This window comes from Athene cunicularia, assembly GCF_003259725.1.
Source record: "Athene cunicularia isolate RWA chromosome 21 unlocalized genomic scaffold, athCun1 chr21_part1, whole genome shotgun sequence".
Classification (NCBI taxonomy): Eukaryota; Metazoa; Chordata; class Aves; order Strigiformes; family Strigidae; genus Athene; species Athene cunicularia.
The window spans coordinates 8054369-8071512 of NW_020799127.1; the positions used below are offsets into that span (position 1 = coordinate 8054369).

The 17144-nt window shown below is 49.4% G+C and overlaps 1 protein-coding gene across 1 annotated transcript in view; it reads left to right on the plus strand.

Annotated features, from left to right (window-relative positions):
• Positions 1-17138, plus strand: part of PRDM16 (PR/SET domain 16) — a 257410-nt gene extending 240272 nt beyond the window's left edge. Inside the window, exons 11-17 of the mRNA XM_026862888.1 lie at positions 1521-1690; positions 3491-3568; positions 9693-9862; positions 10643-10817; positions 12070-12300; positions 13262-13436; positions 15857-17138. Coding sequence (XP_026718689.1) covers positions 1521-1690; positions 3491-3568; positions 9693-9862; positions 10643-10817; positions 12070-12300; positions 13262-13436; positions 15857-15991 — 1134 coding nt within the window. The 3' untranslated portion in view covers positions 15992-17138. The remainder of the gene's footprint in view (positions 1-1520; positions 1691-3490; positions 3569-9692; positions 9863-10642; positions 10818-12069; positions 12301-13261; positions 13437-15856) is intronic.
• Positions 17139-17144: the final 6 nt, after the last annotated feature.

Below are 17144 nucleotides of genomic sequence, written 5' to 3' on the forward strand. Positions count from 1 at the left end.
CGCCCCGAGCCCAGTTTAATAAAGTGTAAACGTGCAAAAGGTCAGCCCTTCCTGTACAATAGAGCATCTAGTTTTGATATATGGCTTCCTACTGCCTTCCGCTCGCTCGCTGGTGCCCCAGCTCTCGGCCTGACTCTCCATTCAGGCTCCCACTCCCCCCGGTGCTCCCTGCTTTCCCGGTGATGTCATCCGCAGCGAGGAGGCAGCTTTATTGCTGCCTTGTTTGTTTTATCCATGTTTTCTGCTTGGTATCTTGAAAGTGCTCTCAAGAGTGCATAAAATTGAATGTTGGAGATGTCAGCGTAGTCCTCCGAGTTGCATTTCTCTCTTGGATTTGGATTTCCTGTTTTGCTCTAATGAAAGTAAAAGCGGTTTTCTCTAGGTAGGGGTTTTTATGCATACCTTTTTTTTTTTTTTTTTTTCACACAGGCCAACTTTTTCCTTCCCTTTTTTGCTTCCCCCTTCTCCTGTATCTCCAGGTTTTTCCCTTTCTTCCTCTTTCTGGTGGGGTATTTAATGCAGTGTTTATGTGAGAACACGGCCCTTGCCGAGTCGTACAAGCTAAAGCTGATAAAGGCACCCAGAAACGTTTTGTTCAGCCTCGCGTCTCGAGGCCAGTGTGCCTGCTGCGGTCTGCAGGTTGTGTCCTCCCAGCCGTAACTCATCCCGCCGCAGCTCCCGTGGAGTATTTTGGCTGGAATTCCCTTTCACTCCAGGAAGCTTGGCCATCTCCCACCCATCCTTCCATCACCTTTGTTGCCTTCTGAACCTTTCTTACATATAATTAAAGTGTTGGCCTCTTCACTAGGCAAAAACTCTCTGCGGACTCACTCCATCCTGAGCCTGATCTTAACTCCTCCTCATCCCCAGCTGCTCCCTCTTCACCCCTCCAGCCTCGGTCTCTCCCCTGCCTTGGCTCCCTGCTCAGCGCTCGCGCATTCCCTGTGCTCCCTCCCACTCTGCTTGGGCCAGGATCCCTCTGCCTCCTGCCCACAACCTCTCCGTCCCCTCTAACCAGGGTGGGTTGCCCCGGCCTGCCCGCAGCTCTGAGCGTAGCGGGGGCTGTATGTGAAATCAAACCTCCTCGCTTTCCCAGACTTTGGTTTGAGTTTGAGAGGAAGGTTTGGGCGGTGAGTTCGACATCCAGCAGTTGACCACGGTGTCTAATTTCAGCATCATCCCTGGAAAAAGGGAAGCCAAGCGTACGCTGAGATAATTTTTTAATCTGAAATGCTGAAAGTAGACGCAGGCGTGTTGCAGAAGGTAAATAAGTGCCTGATTTCTGAGATCTGATGCGTACTGGTTGTGCCCTTTCTGATTTCTGAGCCCGATGCACTATTTCTGTCTTCCCTGGCTGGGTTCAGTGGCTCCATTTCATGCTGTGCTGGCTTCTGAGAGCAAGAGCAAGCACCAGCAACAGGCTCTGACCAACATACTAGTGCTAAAAGACATGTTTTATGCATCGGATGTTGTTTTTCCTGCTGATTTTTATGACACGAGGTCTTGCCTTGTACTTGTAGATGTCAGCCATAGAAACGATGACAGAGAAACTGGAGAGTTTCGCAGCCATGAAGGCAGACACTGGCACGTCCCTGCAGCCCCTTCCACACCACCCCTTCAACTTCCGATCGCCGCCGCCTACGCTATCGGATCCCATCCTGCGCAAGGGCAAGGAGCGTTACACCTGCAGGTGAGGGCCCGGCACCGTCCCCCCGCCTTGGCGAGGCGGCCCTGGGGGTGCCACCCCCCCGGGGAAGCTGCACCAGGCACCAGCGCGCAGCGGGGCAGGTTCCCCTGGGCATCATCTCGGCAGGGGTGGGAGGGAAAACGAGGAGCGGCAGGATTAGAACAGAGCATTCTGATGACTAATTCCCTCTGAAATAGCTTGTTTTGTCTGGTAGAAAATCAGCATCTTCTATTTTCTTTGTAATTTTTAATAACCTTGAGAGCAGATCTGGAGATTCTCAAGCAAACAGAATTCCCCAAGCCAAGTCTCTTGTGTTTGGATGCAAACGCCAGTTTCCAGTGCGAGTGCAGCCCCAGCTATGTCCAATCACAGCTGTGCAAAATAATGGAACTTAAAAACTGTCATAAACAACATTTTCAGACACAATCGTGTCCACAGAAATACTCACATACCCGTCGCAGCTCTAAAGCGCTTCTTGGAGCAGATCCCTGGGGAACAGAAACCTCTGTCTGCTCACAGAGTTTCACCTGCAGCTCCTGGTGGTTCTTGTGGGGGCTCCCGTTGTGTTTTTCGTGGGCGCAGTAAGTGGGCACCTGCGCGGTTTGAGGTTTCTCTTAGTTCAGCGTGGCCACAGAAGCTGTGGGCTCAGACTCCAGCTGAGTATCGAGAAAGCTGGGGTTTCTACCTACAATAGGGACTAAGCTTACGTTTAGCTACACGTACCCAAGTTAACGTTTGGGGGTTTTTGTCCTTGGTGAACGCTCACATTAACCATCTTCAGGACATCTGAAGGTGCAGAATGTCTCTGAAATTAAGGAAGTCTACTCATATGTTCCTTCTACAACAGTAAGCATCAGGTTTCATAGCCACAGAACGGAACCCTTCATCCCTCATATTTTATTTCCCAATGAATACTTTTATTTATACCTCCCTTCCTTCTGAGTTTACTGTGAATCAGATTTATTGTGGACCACAGTTCCTTCTCCTACTTCGTTTCCTGTTGCTGCATTTCCTTGTTCGAAGCAGACTGGCAGGCTCACAGCAGCGTATCCCCATCGCAGGAAATGCTGCAGCATTTATCCAGAAGAATATTTCTGTGAATTCGAAGGATGGTCTCAAGTAGATTCTGTAGGATAAGCAACTGAAAAGGCCCACAAAGGCGATCTATAAAAACCCCAAGTGACAGACGATAGGAGTAGGCAGCGATCCAACACCCTCTGTCCTGCTGCAGGAAGGAGGCAGTTCCTGGGTGACTGGCTCAGAGGAGCAGGAGGTGCTTTTACACCACACGCAGTTCAGCAGAGGGGCTGTGGATGCCCAAAGCTCACGTGCACTCAGCTTTCAGAAAAATAAATGGAAGAAACTCAGCAAAAGGCTATTGAACCCAACGACTCAACCTTGGGCTGAGGAGGGGCTTCAACTTCCGATGGAAGCTGGGGGACGCTGGGGGCGGCTGGCTACGGCCTCGCCGCCTCCTGTGGGGGAGCCCAGGCCTGCGGGAGGAGCCCCCAGCCCGGCCAGTGTTTGAACTGGGTGTTCTGAGGGGGTTTGGCTTTTTCCTGCCCTTCCCAACGACGCAGCGTAACCGGCCCTCGGTCCGTGCCTCGATGGGAACGGGTCACACCAGGGTCTGGCCACGGCGAATCCTGTTGTGCCGGGATGGGTGTCGCTCTGCTTTCACACACCCCCCACCCCATCCCCTCCCTCGGCACAGGGCCCGAGGTCCCAGCACGTCCATTTCCCGGTGGCGGGAGCGGGGTCGGTAGGACCTTCCCCGCACTGACTGGCTTTCGCTGTCTCTAGGTACTGTGGTAAGATCTTCCCGCGCTCAGCAAACCTGACCAGGCATCTGCGGACACACACTGGAGAGCAGCCTTACAGGTGATGTTGTCCCCCAGACAAAACCCCTTTCCCTACACACTCCTCATTCACCACTCTGTTATTTTTTTTATTATTATTTTTTTTTCCCCCTTTCTGGAAAGCTGTGCCAACAGAATATTGCAGTCCTGTAGCATTACATATAATGATTCATAGGACTGTATATTATGTGTACCAGCCAAAAATAATCAGGCTTGGCAGCTTGAAGATAGACACTTAACTTATATTTAGATGTATGCTGGCAAATGAGTGCTCTGATTCGCAGCGTTGTTTCACACTCACATTAACCATTCATCTTCAAGGACAGCTGAAGGTGCTGGATGTCTCTGAAAATCGGGCTGTTTTGAAGGGCTTGCCAGTAAGTTAACTGCTGGGTCTAGCTAGATTTTTTTTTTTTTCCTAAGGCCTATCAGAGGTGCCTGGAGCAGTGGATCAAAAAAAAAATAAAACCAAAAGCAAAGCAAAGCCCTGTAGTGTATCTGCTTCAAAATCTAAGTCAGGGAGTGCCCTACCTTAAATCCCAAGTGATGGGAGCGGGGAGATTCCCACACGGTTTCGCGTGCTCAGCTGGGTGTGCGAGGCAGAGCTGAAGGACTGCGTCCTGCCAGCTGTGGACGGGGCCATCTGTTTTTTTTTTTATACTTCCCTTCGCGTTGTGTCTGTGGGAAAGGGCGCATGGCAAACCTGCCCGTCGGGCAGCACCCGGCGTGGGGGCTGCTCCCACAGAGGGGCTCCTGTTCCAGTGAGTGTTTTCAACTTGAGTAAAGCTCGCAAGGAAATCTATGTAAGCCTCTGTGTGTGTGTGTGTGTGTGTGTGTGTAGGTATATGAAGGAATATTTCTGATGGAAGACCAAGCGGGAAATTTTTTTTTCTCCCGGTGTTTTACAGTCAGTTTCAAAAAACTTTGGCCAAAAAAATACACTTTGGTCGATTTCTTGTTAGATTGGGCACGTACGTGAGCAAACCTGAGGGAATCATGAATTGAGAGCTCACCGAAAATCAGGCTCCGTGTTTTCCATAATGTGAGGAAAGGGTTTCGCACGTTGTCAAACGATAGTAACCATTCGGTTTCAGTTTTGGGAGCTGATGCTGTGGTATTTCCATACCCAGCCATGAGTTCACAACAAAGCCAATGGAGCAGTGATTATATAAAAAGAAGCACAAACTAATTTATGAGCAGCAGTGGGCCAGGTGGTCAAATACATCACGTTTTTATGCTCAGTTTAACTTAAGAAGCTACTCTCTCCCACATTATAATCCCTGGTACATACGGAGTCAATTTTTTTTTTTTTTTCCATACAGACTCATACAGAATTGTGAGTGTAGACATTAGGTAAATCAAAAATTTTTTTAAAAAAAACCCTCTCCAAAGCAGACATATATTTTGGAACCATTCCCTGCTCTGATTTTTTTTTCAGTTGCGCTATTTGATATGCCTTGAATGAACACTGTGTATTCACTGTGCGCCCCTGGCTGACTAAAATGCTTGCTCCCGATTATTCCGAGATTGTTAGTTCGGTTTTCTTCCAAAAAAGGAGACTTGCAACTTAACAAAGGTTAGGAAAATAAAGATTTATTTGATCTGGTCTTCTCCCAGAAAATGGCCTGTGTGTTTTTTTTGTAATAGAGGTTTGACTTCTGGACAATGTTGCATTATAATAGCACTCCTGAGAGTTAGTGCTAAGTTTACAGAAGAGCTTAATTATCATTGATTTTCTTTTGCTCTCAGAATACTGAGATTTCCAACTTTTGCAGCAATAATTGTTTCGAAAGCTTTTTTTTTTTTTTTTTTTTTTTTTTTTTTTTTTTTTTTTTATGTGCCGACTTCGTGCAGGTAGCAGGAGGTGGCTGGCTTTTCAGTGGTTTACTGATGCCTTTCTTAGAACTTTTAATTGTTTAAATACTTTTTCTTATGACTCTGTCGGTCTTATATATTAATACAAATTAAAATGTTCTTTAAGCTGACGTAAACTGACCAAATGTCCCGGTGTAGATCAAGGAGTAGAGAGGCCAGGAAATAAGGTGCTTTGGTTTTGATTCCTGATTGTCCTTGGTAAGTGATGTGGTTTCCACCGCTTAAACCTCCTAGGTGTCTATTTAATTACATATACAGTAGGAATTAGTAGCGCATGAGAAATAAGGACACAAATTAATTCTTTTTGTAAAGGGAATGGGCTAGATGTTTTCTGAAGACTAAGAAATACCTGGTAATGCACTTCCTAAAAATCAGCTGATTGGAGAAGACTCAAAGACAATATGCGATACAGTGACACTCTTCGCACCAAATCTAGAATCCGGTAGGAGGTATTTGAAATCCTGGCTGTAAAAAGGACTGTCAGCTGTTTTCTTTCAGAGAAATACAAAATAAGTTGGGCTTGTAAAATCATCTCAGACTTACCTGGAAACCCGGGTCATAAAAAAATAGGACTTTGCTGTCATTCTGAGCTTACCAAGCGCAAGAGGCAGTTTTCGGTGACACTCCTTGCGCTCGGAGCAGAGGAACGCGGAGGTGGATTGCATCTGAGTTTTGTTTTCATTCTCTGGAATCACAGAATCACATAAACTGCCTAAAACCGGGACTGGGAACTACTAAAAGCCATTCGATTCAGCAAGACTTTATTTTCTCCTTGCAAATGTCCCTTCCCTCCAGGATGCCACCTAATTGATTCTTGAATTACACCCAGTGCTGAAGCAGAGGCTGCGAGTCCTCCTGTAAAGATGTGCTTCCCCACGTCTGTTTTGAATTTGGTTTTCTTTAATTTCCTTTTAGGCCCCCATGTCCTGTTATCTGCATTAAGCTGAAACTAACAGCTAAAGCCGAGGTCTAATGTTATTTAAGTTTGCACATAGTTCAGTAAAAATCTCTTCTTTCTCTTTTTCTTTTTTTTTTTTTTTTTTTTTTTTTTTTTTTCTTTTTTTTTTTTAATGCAGCCTTAAATTCATTCCTGGTATAAATGCAGTCGAGATTAAGTCGTTACTCAGAGGAGGAGTAGCTGTGTGTTGTTACTACAATTCTGTCTCTGCAGCTCACATTCATCGTCAAATAAGTGTAAAATTTTGCAGGTGCTGTCATGCTGTTGAAACTTTACAAAGCGAGTTACCAACAGCCTCACTGTCGCGTGCAGCGTTAGCAAACTTCACCGTCACCCAGTGGTCAGCTCGGTTACTCCGTGTGAGCTTCCTGGGGTTTGCTCTCTATTTTTCCCCTTCCAGCTGCATTGTACCAGGTATCCGCGTGACCTCGAGCTCTGGGGGTTGCCTGTCGTCCCTCGGAGCTCCTCAGTTCCCGCTTTGGCTCATTCTTAGCAATCATTCACTCCCACTTTATATTTTTTTAGCCCGTTGGTGTGTTACTTTAAACTGATAAGCGAGAAGCTTTACTAGCATTTTGTCAGTGTGTTTACAGAGCAAATACGGCTTCGTTGGAGTTTTATTCTTCTCCTGCCTCTGTGTTCACCTCTTCCCTGAATTTAAGCTGGTTCCTCTGTCTGGGTCATTTATTTAGATTAAAACCAGCAGAGATCCGAGTTCCGACCCCTCTGGGACCACAAATAACACAGAATGTCTCCCTCGTCCCTTTGCTTTCAGACGTTAGCGACTGCTCCTTTCCAATGCCCCTCTGTTTTCTATTTTTTTAACAAGCTCTTTATCCTTTCTCCCCACCCTAACCTGGATCCACATAGCTCATGGCTGGAGCAAGGACCTGTCAAGGGAAACTTTTCAAAGACTTCCTGAACATCTAAATAAATGGACGTTCAGGAGGCCGGGCCGGCCTCGCCTCCCGCATGCGAGCGCTCCCTTTGAAGTCCCCGGAGCTGCTGGTGCGAGTGACGGCGGCAGGACCCGGCCTGGGCACCCTGGGGCACCCACAGCCCCGCCGGGCCGACACGAGGGAAGGGGGGTTCGGCTTAGGGGGGCACAGAGCTGGGGGCACGGGCCAGGAGTGACACCCCGGGGCACCGCGGCGACACGGAGGGGGCTGCGGGTGCAGCGCTGGTAGAACTGGGCAAAACTGCCTGTGAGAATCCTGTGGAGTAACGGGGATGTTGGGGACATTGGGGACATTGGGGATGTTGATGTTGGGGACATTGGGGACGTTGGGGTTGTTGAGGATGTTGATGTTGGGGACGTTGGGGATGTTGATGTTGGAGAAGTTGGGGATGTTGATGTTGGGGATATTGATGTTGGGGACGTTGGGGTCCTTTGGACGTTGCCATTTTCTGACGCTCTGAACAGTAGAAGCTGCCTGGGCCTGGCAGCTCCTGGAAGCAGAGTCACTGCTTGCTGGCAGGTAGGAGGAGAATAGAGCTGGAAATCTGCGCGTGTTTAACTCTCCACGCAGAAACTGTCCTTGTTCTTGCCGATGTCCGAATAACGTTTTGTTTTCTTTGGTTGTTCAATTCGTGGTTTTTGAAAAAAATGAAAAACTTTCAAGTCTGAGAAAACTGTGGTTTAAAAAGAGGTTCTGCTTTCTTCCTAGGTTAATCAGCATAAAGGTTCATTATCTGAAATATCTTTATTCTTTCTGGTGATTTAACAGTAGGAAATTCGGAGGTGGATATGGAATCCATAAACATTCGGCAAGAGAGAGTGTTTCATAAATGTATCTCTGCTATTTCCAAAAATAATATCAATTTATTTTTGGAGACCAAATAAAAGTCACAGCTGTAGCACATCTGGAAACGGTGTGTGCGTTTCACAGCGTAGATCCCTTTTCCCGCTCACGCCTCCTTCCCGCGTTTGAACCTGTCGGGTTTGCAGGAAGCAATACGGTGTCCTCGGCGACGAGGCAAACCCAGTTCTGTGCTGGGATGACACCGGCACGGGCCGGGTCCCGCATGTCCCCCGGCATTCCTGAACCCTGGGCCGCGGCAGCGCCGCCCTCATGCCTTGTCACCTCGGCTCGGGGGGACAAATCCTGCTCCCGGGTAGGGGAGCACGGGGTGGCTCTGCTGAAGCAGGCGGGTTTGTGCTGGAATTACAAGGGCTTGCAAACAGGTTTTATTTTGTCCCGTAAGTGTCTGGGATTTGCAGAGCGCTGCAGCGGAGAAGGGATTCTACTTCTCATGGGTTTTAGAAGCAGAGCCATGAGGAAAGCAGCTTTGTTGAGGTACAAATGACGTATTTAAAGGGAGATCTAATGAGGGATTCGGGCGGATTCAAAGAGGAATTAGATTTTCTATAGCTTTAGTACTGGAACCCTTCACTGTGGCTCAAAGCTGCCCTCTTCAGTACATCGCCTGCCTTCTTGTCCTGCGCTGGAAGAGGAGCAGAGGGCTGAGTTCCCAAAGCACCACGCTTTAGCAAAGCCCTGGTTTTATTTGGAGGGACTCAGAATCCAGAGAGAGGGGGGTGACAGCTCTGAACAAGCTTCCAACACCTCCGCCATGGCTCCTGCAGAGGTTCGTTTCAAAGAGGGAACATGTCTTCACTCAGCAGTTTCCCTAAACATTCTGGCTTGACTCCTTACTTTCCACATTTTTTTCATCATAAACCAGATATTCACTACACAGGAGTAAATCTTATCCCATTTGGAAACGACGGTGTATTTCTTGGGAGCCACTGTACTACAGTAATAATCATAATTACCTTTAAAGGCGCGCTGCACCGCTTGCATCCTGAGTACCACAAGGACTTTCACAAAGAAATCTGGAGTTTTCTCTCTGTCCAGACAATGGCCTCATGTAGGGACATGCTAGATAAAAGCTATTTTATACATTTAGCCTCCATTCTTTCTTCTCCTTCTGTCTTGTTTTGCCTCCCTCCACAGTCATATTTCACCTGCTTCCCCTACAAAATGAGAAGGGCAGAAGAAATAAATTCACCTTTCTTATTTTTTTTTTACATTCATGTGTGGAAAAGTAATTATTTTGTTGAAAATTCTTATTTGTTTGGACGACTCGCTTCTTAATTAATCCTAATCCTTCCTTTGTGCTCCTTGAGTAACAATAATATCAGATTTGTCTGGAATGATTAATGCATTGTGCTTCACAGGTCCTCAGCCAAGTAAAGATTTATAGACCAACATTTTCTGGTTTTCTGATAGTCAGATTTTTCTTTTTCTTTTTCTTTTTTTTTTTTTTTTCCCTCACGTTGCACTCTTTGGCATTTGCTTCTATTTTTCAGGTGTAAATACTGTGACAGGTCATTCAGCATTTCCTCCAACCTCCAGCGGCACGTTCGAAACATCCATAACAAGGAGAAGCCATTCAAATGTCACCTGTGTAACCGATGCTTCGGGCAGCAGACCAACCTGGACCGACATCTTAAGAAACACGAACACGAGAACGTTCCAGGTGGGAGGGGCACGGCCGTGTGGCTCGGTTGGGGCACTGGGGGGAGAAGACACCGTGGTCTGGTCTCTCTGGTCCCGCTGTTTCTCAAGGCTGAATATCATCAGGTAGCAAAAAGCAAAGCCCAGCTCCTCGTGCAGCCAAAGTTGTGTTTATCCTCAGCAGCACACGCGCCCTCACGCACAGCCCTCGGCTCTGCCAAGCTCCTGTCAAATGTTTCTCATTCGTGTCCTTTCCCAAGCCATAAAGCAGAGATTGTGATGCTGGCTTGTGTCCAGGGAGCAGGACCTCGTGGTGGGAGATGGGTTCAGTGCCGATGTGCCACGGCCAGCCCTACCAAGGGTTTCCAACCTGAAATGCCGTGTTGGGATGTGTGAAGTTCAAGAAGATAAATAGGCTTTGCCTTACGAGAAAAACTGAGGGAAGGAATTCCTGCACTGAAGCCAACTAAGTGATTCTCCAGCCTAGAGGAAAAAGAAAATATATATAATAAAGCATGGAAAAGTTATAGGCAAACAGCTGTGCAATGGATGGCAGTCCTTCAGTTGTGTATACCACCCGTAAATGCTAAATGTCACCTGTATTTCTCTCTGTCATTCCAGTCTGGAAGACATGAGCTTCCTTTGGCAGCTTTGGTCCGTGAGATTTCTCTTAAATGTTAAATCATTAATATATAGGGAGAGGATTGTTACGTAACTTTCCGTCTTTATTTTTCCTCTTAATAACAGCTTTGCCAATGCCTGATTGTTTCTCCTGTTCTCTTTCCTTGTTTCTCTCCCTCAGTGAGCCAGCACTCTGGAGTCATTACAAACCACCTTGGTACCAGTGCCTCTTCCCCAAACTCGGAATCAGACAACCATGCACTTTTAGATGAAAAAGAGGATTCGTATTTCTCTGAAATCAGAAATTTTATTGCAAATAGTGAGATGAATCAAGCATCAACTTTAGCAGATAAAAGGTAGACAAGCAAATAAAACTGTCCGGTGATTTGTATTGTTAACGTGGTTGAGAGACCAGTCGGCCTCTGTCCTGCAGCCCTTGATTTTAAGGGCTCAAAAGAAAGAAATGTGAGAGTCTGCAAGGCCAGTGCCTTCGGCTGCGAGCTCCAAGCCCAGGGTTAAGTCTTTTCAGCAAGTGCTGAAGTGAGGAGGGCTGACACCAGAGAGCCCCACGGGGCTGGGACGGCTGCGGCCGGCGGGGGCCAAGTTCCAGAGAGGTTGCTCTAAGAGGAGGCAGGCAGGCTGGCTGCTGCCGCGGGCCCCGGCGCAGTCGTCGTGAGAGAACACGGTTTCTCCTCGAGATAAAAACGTGGTTGTTGAACTGTTACCTTCTGCCCTAAAACCGCGTGGCCTGTTCCACCCCCACGGTGGGAGACACGACTGATTGGGAACCGGAGGCACCTGCCCATCGGCTTCTTGGAATCGGTCCCCATCACGGGCCTTATAACACCCAGTGGTGCTGCGCTGCTGCTGGCCTTCCCACAGATAGATAATTAACCCCAGTACCGAGGTTTGAGTCCAAAACCTAAGTGTGAGGAATCCCCACGTTGATCTGATCCACGGAAAGAACAGTAAGAAGCGTGGACTAACCTAAACGTTCTGGTGAAGGTGTTAATTTTATTTTCTGTCACTTGGTGGCATCCTGTTGGGTTCCGGCTCCGTAGCAGTGGCGATCCCAGTCTCATTGTCTTAATGTGAAACTCCTGGTTTTGTGGAGTCTGCGGGGTCCCTATGGGCATGAACGGCAGAAGTAATCCAAGAGGTAATTTAGGCTGGCTCTTAGATTACACCACGAGGAAGCTTCCTCCTCCTGGCTGCCCGAAGGGAGGCTGTTAGAGTACAGTAGCACAGAGAAGGAGGAAAGCCACTCGTCCCACAGATGTTATACTTGGAGATGGAAAACCATCATTTAAACCCAGACTAGACAAAATTCTACTTTGAGAAGCATTGGGGTTGGTATATACTTGACATGCTTATTAGCCCTTCAGCCTGGGAAGGCTGATTTTTAAATGCCTTAAACAGATTTCCTTTTCCTTGTAGTTGAAATAATATGCGTCCGCACATAAATACATCTATGCATTCATACATGCGTATAAAATCATCAAAGTCTTGCATTGCAGTGAAAACTCATAACTTACACATTTGGCATCTTTTCTTTTTTTCCTTTTCTTTCTTCTTCCCCCCCCCCCAACCCTTGACCAAATATTTCAGGCCAGAAATCCAGGATATTGATGGCAATTCCCAGTGTCATGGATTAGCAAATGAGAAAACAGAAGATGTGGATGATGAGGACGAAGAACTGGAAGAGGAAGATGATGACAGCCTGACAGGGAAGTCGCAGGATGAGACGGTATCGCCCACCGCAGAGCCCCGAGGAGCATTTGAGGATGAAGAAGATGAAGAGCCTGCGTCTCTCACCATGAGCTTTGACCACACCCGAAGGTGAGGTGGGCCGTTCCTTTTGAGAGGTCAAACGGGGCTGAGACTTCTGACCCCGTGTCAGTGGTAGATCGTGAGTGCTCTTGTTTTATTTTTCAAGCCATGTATCATACCTCCAGTTTGATTTAAGCATTCACTTGAGAGATTCCATTTTCACCATGGTGGGGGACATGAAACAAGTGGACTGCAAGGAGAATCTGGGATAAGGGGTACACCCAGGACTTGAGAAATTCCTGTCAGGAGAGCAGTTAGCCCAGCAGAGGAACCAGCATTGTCAGGGTCCCCCAGCTCAGCGGATAACAGCCTTCTCCCTGAAACGCTGGTCAGGGGAAGGGAGAGGCACACGCACGCAGTCGCTCTGTGCTGCTCTGCCCCTTTCGGTTGTAGCAACACGCAGTTGACTTCAAGTGGAGTTCTCAGAACTCTGGGAAAAAGGGAGGCTTTTTTTTCCCCCCCAGGGTGAAGCCACGTTTAGGCACCTTTAAAATTAAAGTTTGTTGCCCACAGTATAGGCTTAGCTTTCTTTTTGCCTCAGCCTCCCAACTGGTATTTGTACAAACGTCCCGTGATGCAAAGCAGTAGCTTTGAGCGCATCACTCTTTGCACTGCAACTCCGAGAAAACGCAGCAGCGTTCTTCAGACATTGACCCAGTGTCAGGCCTGTCAAGGAGTGGACAGCAATTGGACATCTCCACCCGGAAGACCAAAGGGAATTGTAGCCACGCTGAATCACAAATATCTCCGGCACTAATGCTTCTTTGTGCATAGTCGTGCTCTCCACTTTTTCTTTGCTCCTGGCATTTTGTGTCATGTTGGTGTTTGTCTGTCTGTCCGTTCACGCATGTGGCTTGTGAGACCCCGTGGTATGTGCATGCAGGCACTGGGTAGCAGCGCTCACGTCGGCTAGATGTGAACGGTGGGATGAGCTAACAACGGGTCAACCCTTCCCTGGTCATTGGTACAGGTGTATTGAGGAGGACGAAGCCGGCTTGTTAGATTTGGAGCAGATGCCGAATTTTGGGAAGGGGCTGGATCTTCGCAAAGCAGCCGAGGAAGCATTTGAAGTTAAAGATGTGTTTAATTCCACCTTAGACTCTGAGACAATAAAACAGACTCTGTACAGGCAGGCTAAAAACCAGGTAGGTATATGACAGAACATTTTACCTAGCTTGCCGCCAGCACGTGCGGTAGGATTAGCAAGCATCTGGCCTCCTTTAGCCAAGGCTTGTCTCCCCCTTCCAGCGAGCAGGAATTCTGACCGTGACGCGTGAATCATTTGTGAACCCTGTCTTGTTGCAACTGTCCTGAAAGAGGGGAGAAACAGAGTGGGCGTCGGTTTCAGGTCACCAGATCAGTTTATCATTTAGCCTGTGCTGTGAGAACATGCTTATGTAGAAAGTTAGAGGCATCTGTCTGTTTTTATCTGTCTGCATAAATGTTTTTATTATTTATACTTTAGGATGGGTCTTCAGTTGGTATAAACTGAGCAGCTCGAGGCTAGGTCTGCAGGAGCAGTCTTAAAGTGTCCTTGGGTTTGATTATAAGAGGTGCACTAGACAACAGCATTTCCAGGCCTTGCATCCAGCAGGTCTAGAGGAATTCCTCGTTTATCTCCCTGATTTCTAAAAGCAAACTATAAAATGGAAGTCTGCCCTGTGAGCTAGACCAGTTCAGAGCCACCGAGAAACCTCAAGATGGCATCTCAGAACCTACTGGAGTTCTGAGAAAAACCTGGGGGTGTGGGGGGAAAGCCGTCTGTGCTTTCTGCTTTTTCACTATACTCAGACTAGTTTTCTGAAGTTTGTATCTTGATCCCTACAAAAGGTTTCTCACAAAAGAACTGTTCAGTGATGTCACCAGACTGGACTGGAGAGACTGGACTGAGCCCTCCGTGGGGGATGAGTAGAGCTGTGGCCTCGGAGCCCCTTTCTAACCTTCAGGCCACAGAATTTGTCTCGATTTTAAACGTCTCCCCTCTATTTGAAACGTCCAGCAAAGCAGTGGTGTAGTGCAGTTGCCAAGCAGAACGCGATTTCTGATTTACCCTCACCCAAAACTCGTGAAATTCTCATCCTCCTCCATAGCAGGTGCTAGTCCTGAGGCCGGGGAAGCTCTGCTTGAAGACAGGACACAGCTCTTTTCCGGGTGGAACGAATTAGAACACAAGCCACTTGCCTGACTCTTACATGTGTCCTGTTACTAATACACCAAATGTACTAACTATTTAGGAAGAGCTTGCCCTGTTAAAATTGGTACTACATGGTTAGGTCCAGCCTATGCTTGAGCGGGGAAGTAGTTTTGTCTTCTGAGTCAGTTTTGCAGTGGATGAGCACAGGACGGGTGACCCTTCGATCTCCGTAAGGACCGCAAGCAGCGTCTCTGGCGCAGGGACAGGGACACTCAGACACCTTTTGTGTCTGACACCGGTGCTCCGCTGTGGCTCCGTTTCTTTTAAGCAGTTTCAGAAGCCTGCAAGCCCCCGCCACTGCCTGCACATGCCTGCGGACGCGGGTGCCTTGACTTGTCAGGTCGATCTGAGTCTCGGCTGTTAGGAGGCTAAAGCTGGGTGCTGCTTTGCCCCGGCGCCATCGCAGCTGCGTCACCAAGGGTCCTGCTGTGCTGGGCGTTGTTCTCCTGGCCCGGCAGCACTCGCCTTTGCCTACTGCCCTGCAAAGGGTGGTGGGTGTAACCTCAGTGGGCAGGAGAGGGCTGCGTGGCCACGGTTCCCTTGCAGGGTGGGAGGGTACGTCGTGCCAGCCGATGTAGAGCAGGGAGGGCGGGGGCCACGTGCAGGTCCTGGGTGGCAGTTACCTGACCCTCACCCCAGTACGTGGGGTTGTGTCTGTCTGAGCCCTCCCATCACTTGTGTGGGCTGGGGGAGGACGTGCAGGTGTACGAGGCCAGTGTTCTCGGAGCGGGGAGAGCACCTGGGTTACAGAGGAGCAAGGAGATGCTTACACAGCAGAAGTCCCGATGCATTTTTCTCAGCAGATGCTTTTCACCATTGCAGTGCAGCAATAAATCTACTCCAACAAGGACGTACCAACGCAGGGGTAATGCCAGTGAGCATCCCATGCCCGTGCCCGGGAATCCCCGGGCTCACACCCCACTGCCCCTTGGCTCACGGCTCCCTGGGGGGGGGAGATACTCCATTTCTGGGGCCATGAGCGGGCCCGAGCCTCGCCCAGCCGCTCGCTTGGCTGCAGGTGTGCTTTTTTTAAGAACAAAACAAAGGAGTTGTTATTCTCCTTTAGCCGCTTCTCCCTGAGAGCAGAGCCTAGAATCAAGTGCGGGGGGTTGTGACTGAGCGCAGGGCTGGCACAGGAAGGATTCGGGCCTGTAAACACCAGCGGGAACGGTGACCTCTCCTGCCTGACCCTGCAGCTGCCCCTGCACCCGCATGTGGGGCTGTAATTTCGGCCATGCTGGCCCAGGCCGAGGGGTGCCGGCTGCCTGCGGGTCCTGCGCGGGGAGACGGTGCTGAGCTTCAAGGGCTTGTCACGGCCCGTCCTGCGTGTGTACTCACACGTGTCCTCTGCATTGCTCTCTTCTCCTCCAGGCTTATGCAATGATGCTGTCCCTGTCTGAGAACGCTCCCCTCCACACGTCCTCCCAGAACTCTCTGGGCGCTTGGTTGGACATGGCAGGAGCAGCTTCAGAGTCGGGGAGCTTTAACCCCATCAACCACCTCTGAGAGGTCAACAAGGCACTGGCCAGAGTCCAAGCGAGGAGGCGGAGGTGCTGCAATTATCCTAGCAAAAATCCTAGCAAGCAGAAGATGGATGAGAGGGCCTCAGGGAGTCGTCTGGACTTTTGGCTGAGAAGGAAACCTGTCGCATCCGACCTACAAGTCCTGCATTTTTATCTCTCCGAAGTTTTCATTTCTAATTTATCAGAACGAACCTCTCCAAAACTGGATAACCCCGATGCAGCCCCAGGATTTCACGGTCTGTAGGAATAGCATGAGCAAGACACGAATTGCAACAGTGCAATCAAACATTGGCCCCTCCAACGTTACAAAGCGGTGTCGCTGAGCCAGTAACGCCTGCGTGTAAATGAAAGCTTGAAACCATTCGGGAGCATTTCCTTCCGCTTCGGCTGAATAGGGAAGTGATGAGGAAAGAGCCAGGTGTGCCCTGTCCCGGTGCAGCTCTGACCCAGTCACCGGAGCGATACCAGGGAAGGGTAAATTCAACCCATTTCATTGACCCCCCCCTAAAGAATTTGGAACTCTGTACTCCCACAGAAATGCCGTCCTACCCTTTGTTCCCCACAAACCCCCGGCCCAGCGCAAAGCTCCGGAGCAGGAGCCCACCCGGCCTGCAGCCACGCCACACGCAGCGTCCTGGCAGAGCCGTCGCCGTCCCAGAGCCATGCTGAGGCTGGGATTGTCCATCTGCTGTGCCAGCACGTGGTCACGGTCAGCGGCTCTGCCCCGGCCCTTCCGCCCGTGCCGACGCTGTGGGGTTGAGCGTTCTCCTCCTCTGCTGGTGCCCGGGAGCTGGAAGCATCCGCGGTGCTTGAGGAAAAGCTGCGCTGGGGCAGGGCTGCGGGCACGGGGGACGCCGGCGCTTGGCCCTGCGCTGCCTGGGAACGCTGGGCCTGGCCCAGCAGAGCGGGCCCGGGGTGGACCCGTCCCTGGGGAGGTGAAGGCGTGGGGGGGAGCGGGTCTCGCCGGAGGAAGGGCGGTTCGGACACGGGAGAGTTCAGACGCGCGTCGTTCGGACACAGGAGAATTCTCATTTATCTCCCAGGGATTTTTTAGTGACACCCGCTCAGTGTTGATAGAATCCGGGGACTGTGGCAGAAACTTCTGCAGTTGTTTCGGCGTGCTGGGTGGCTGCTCT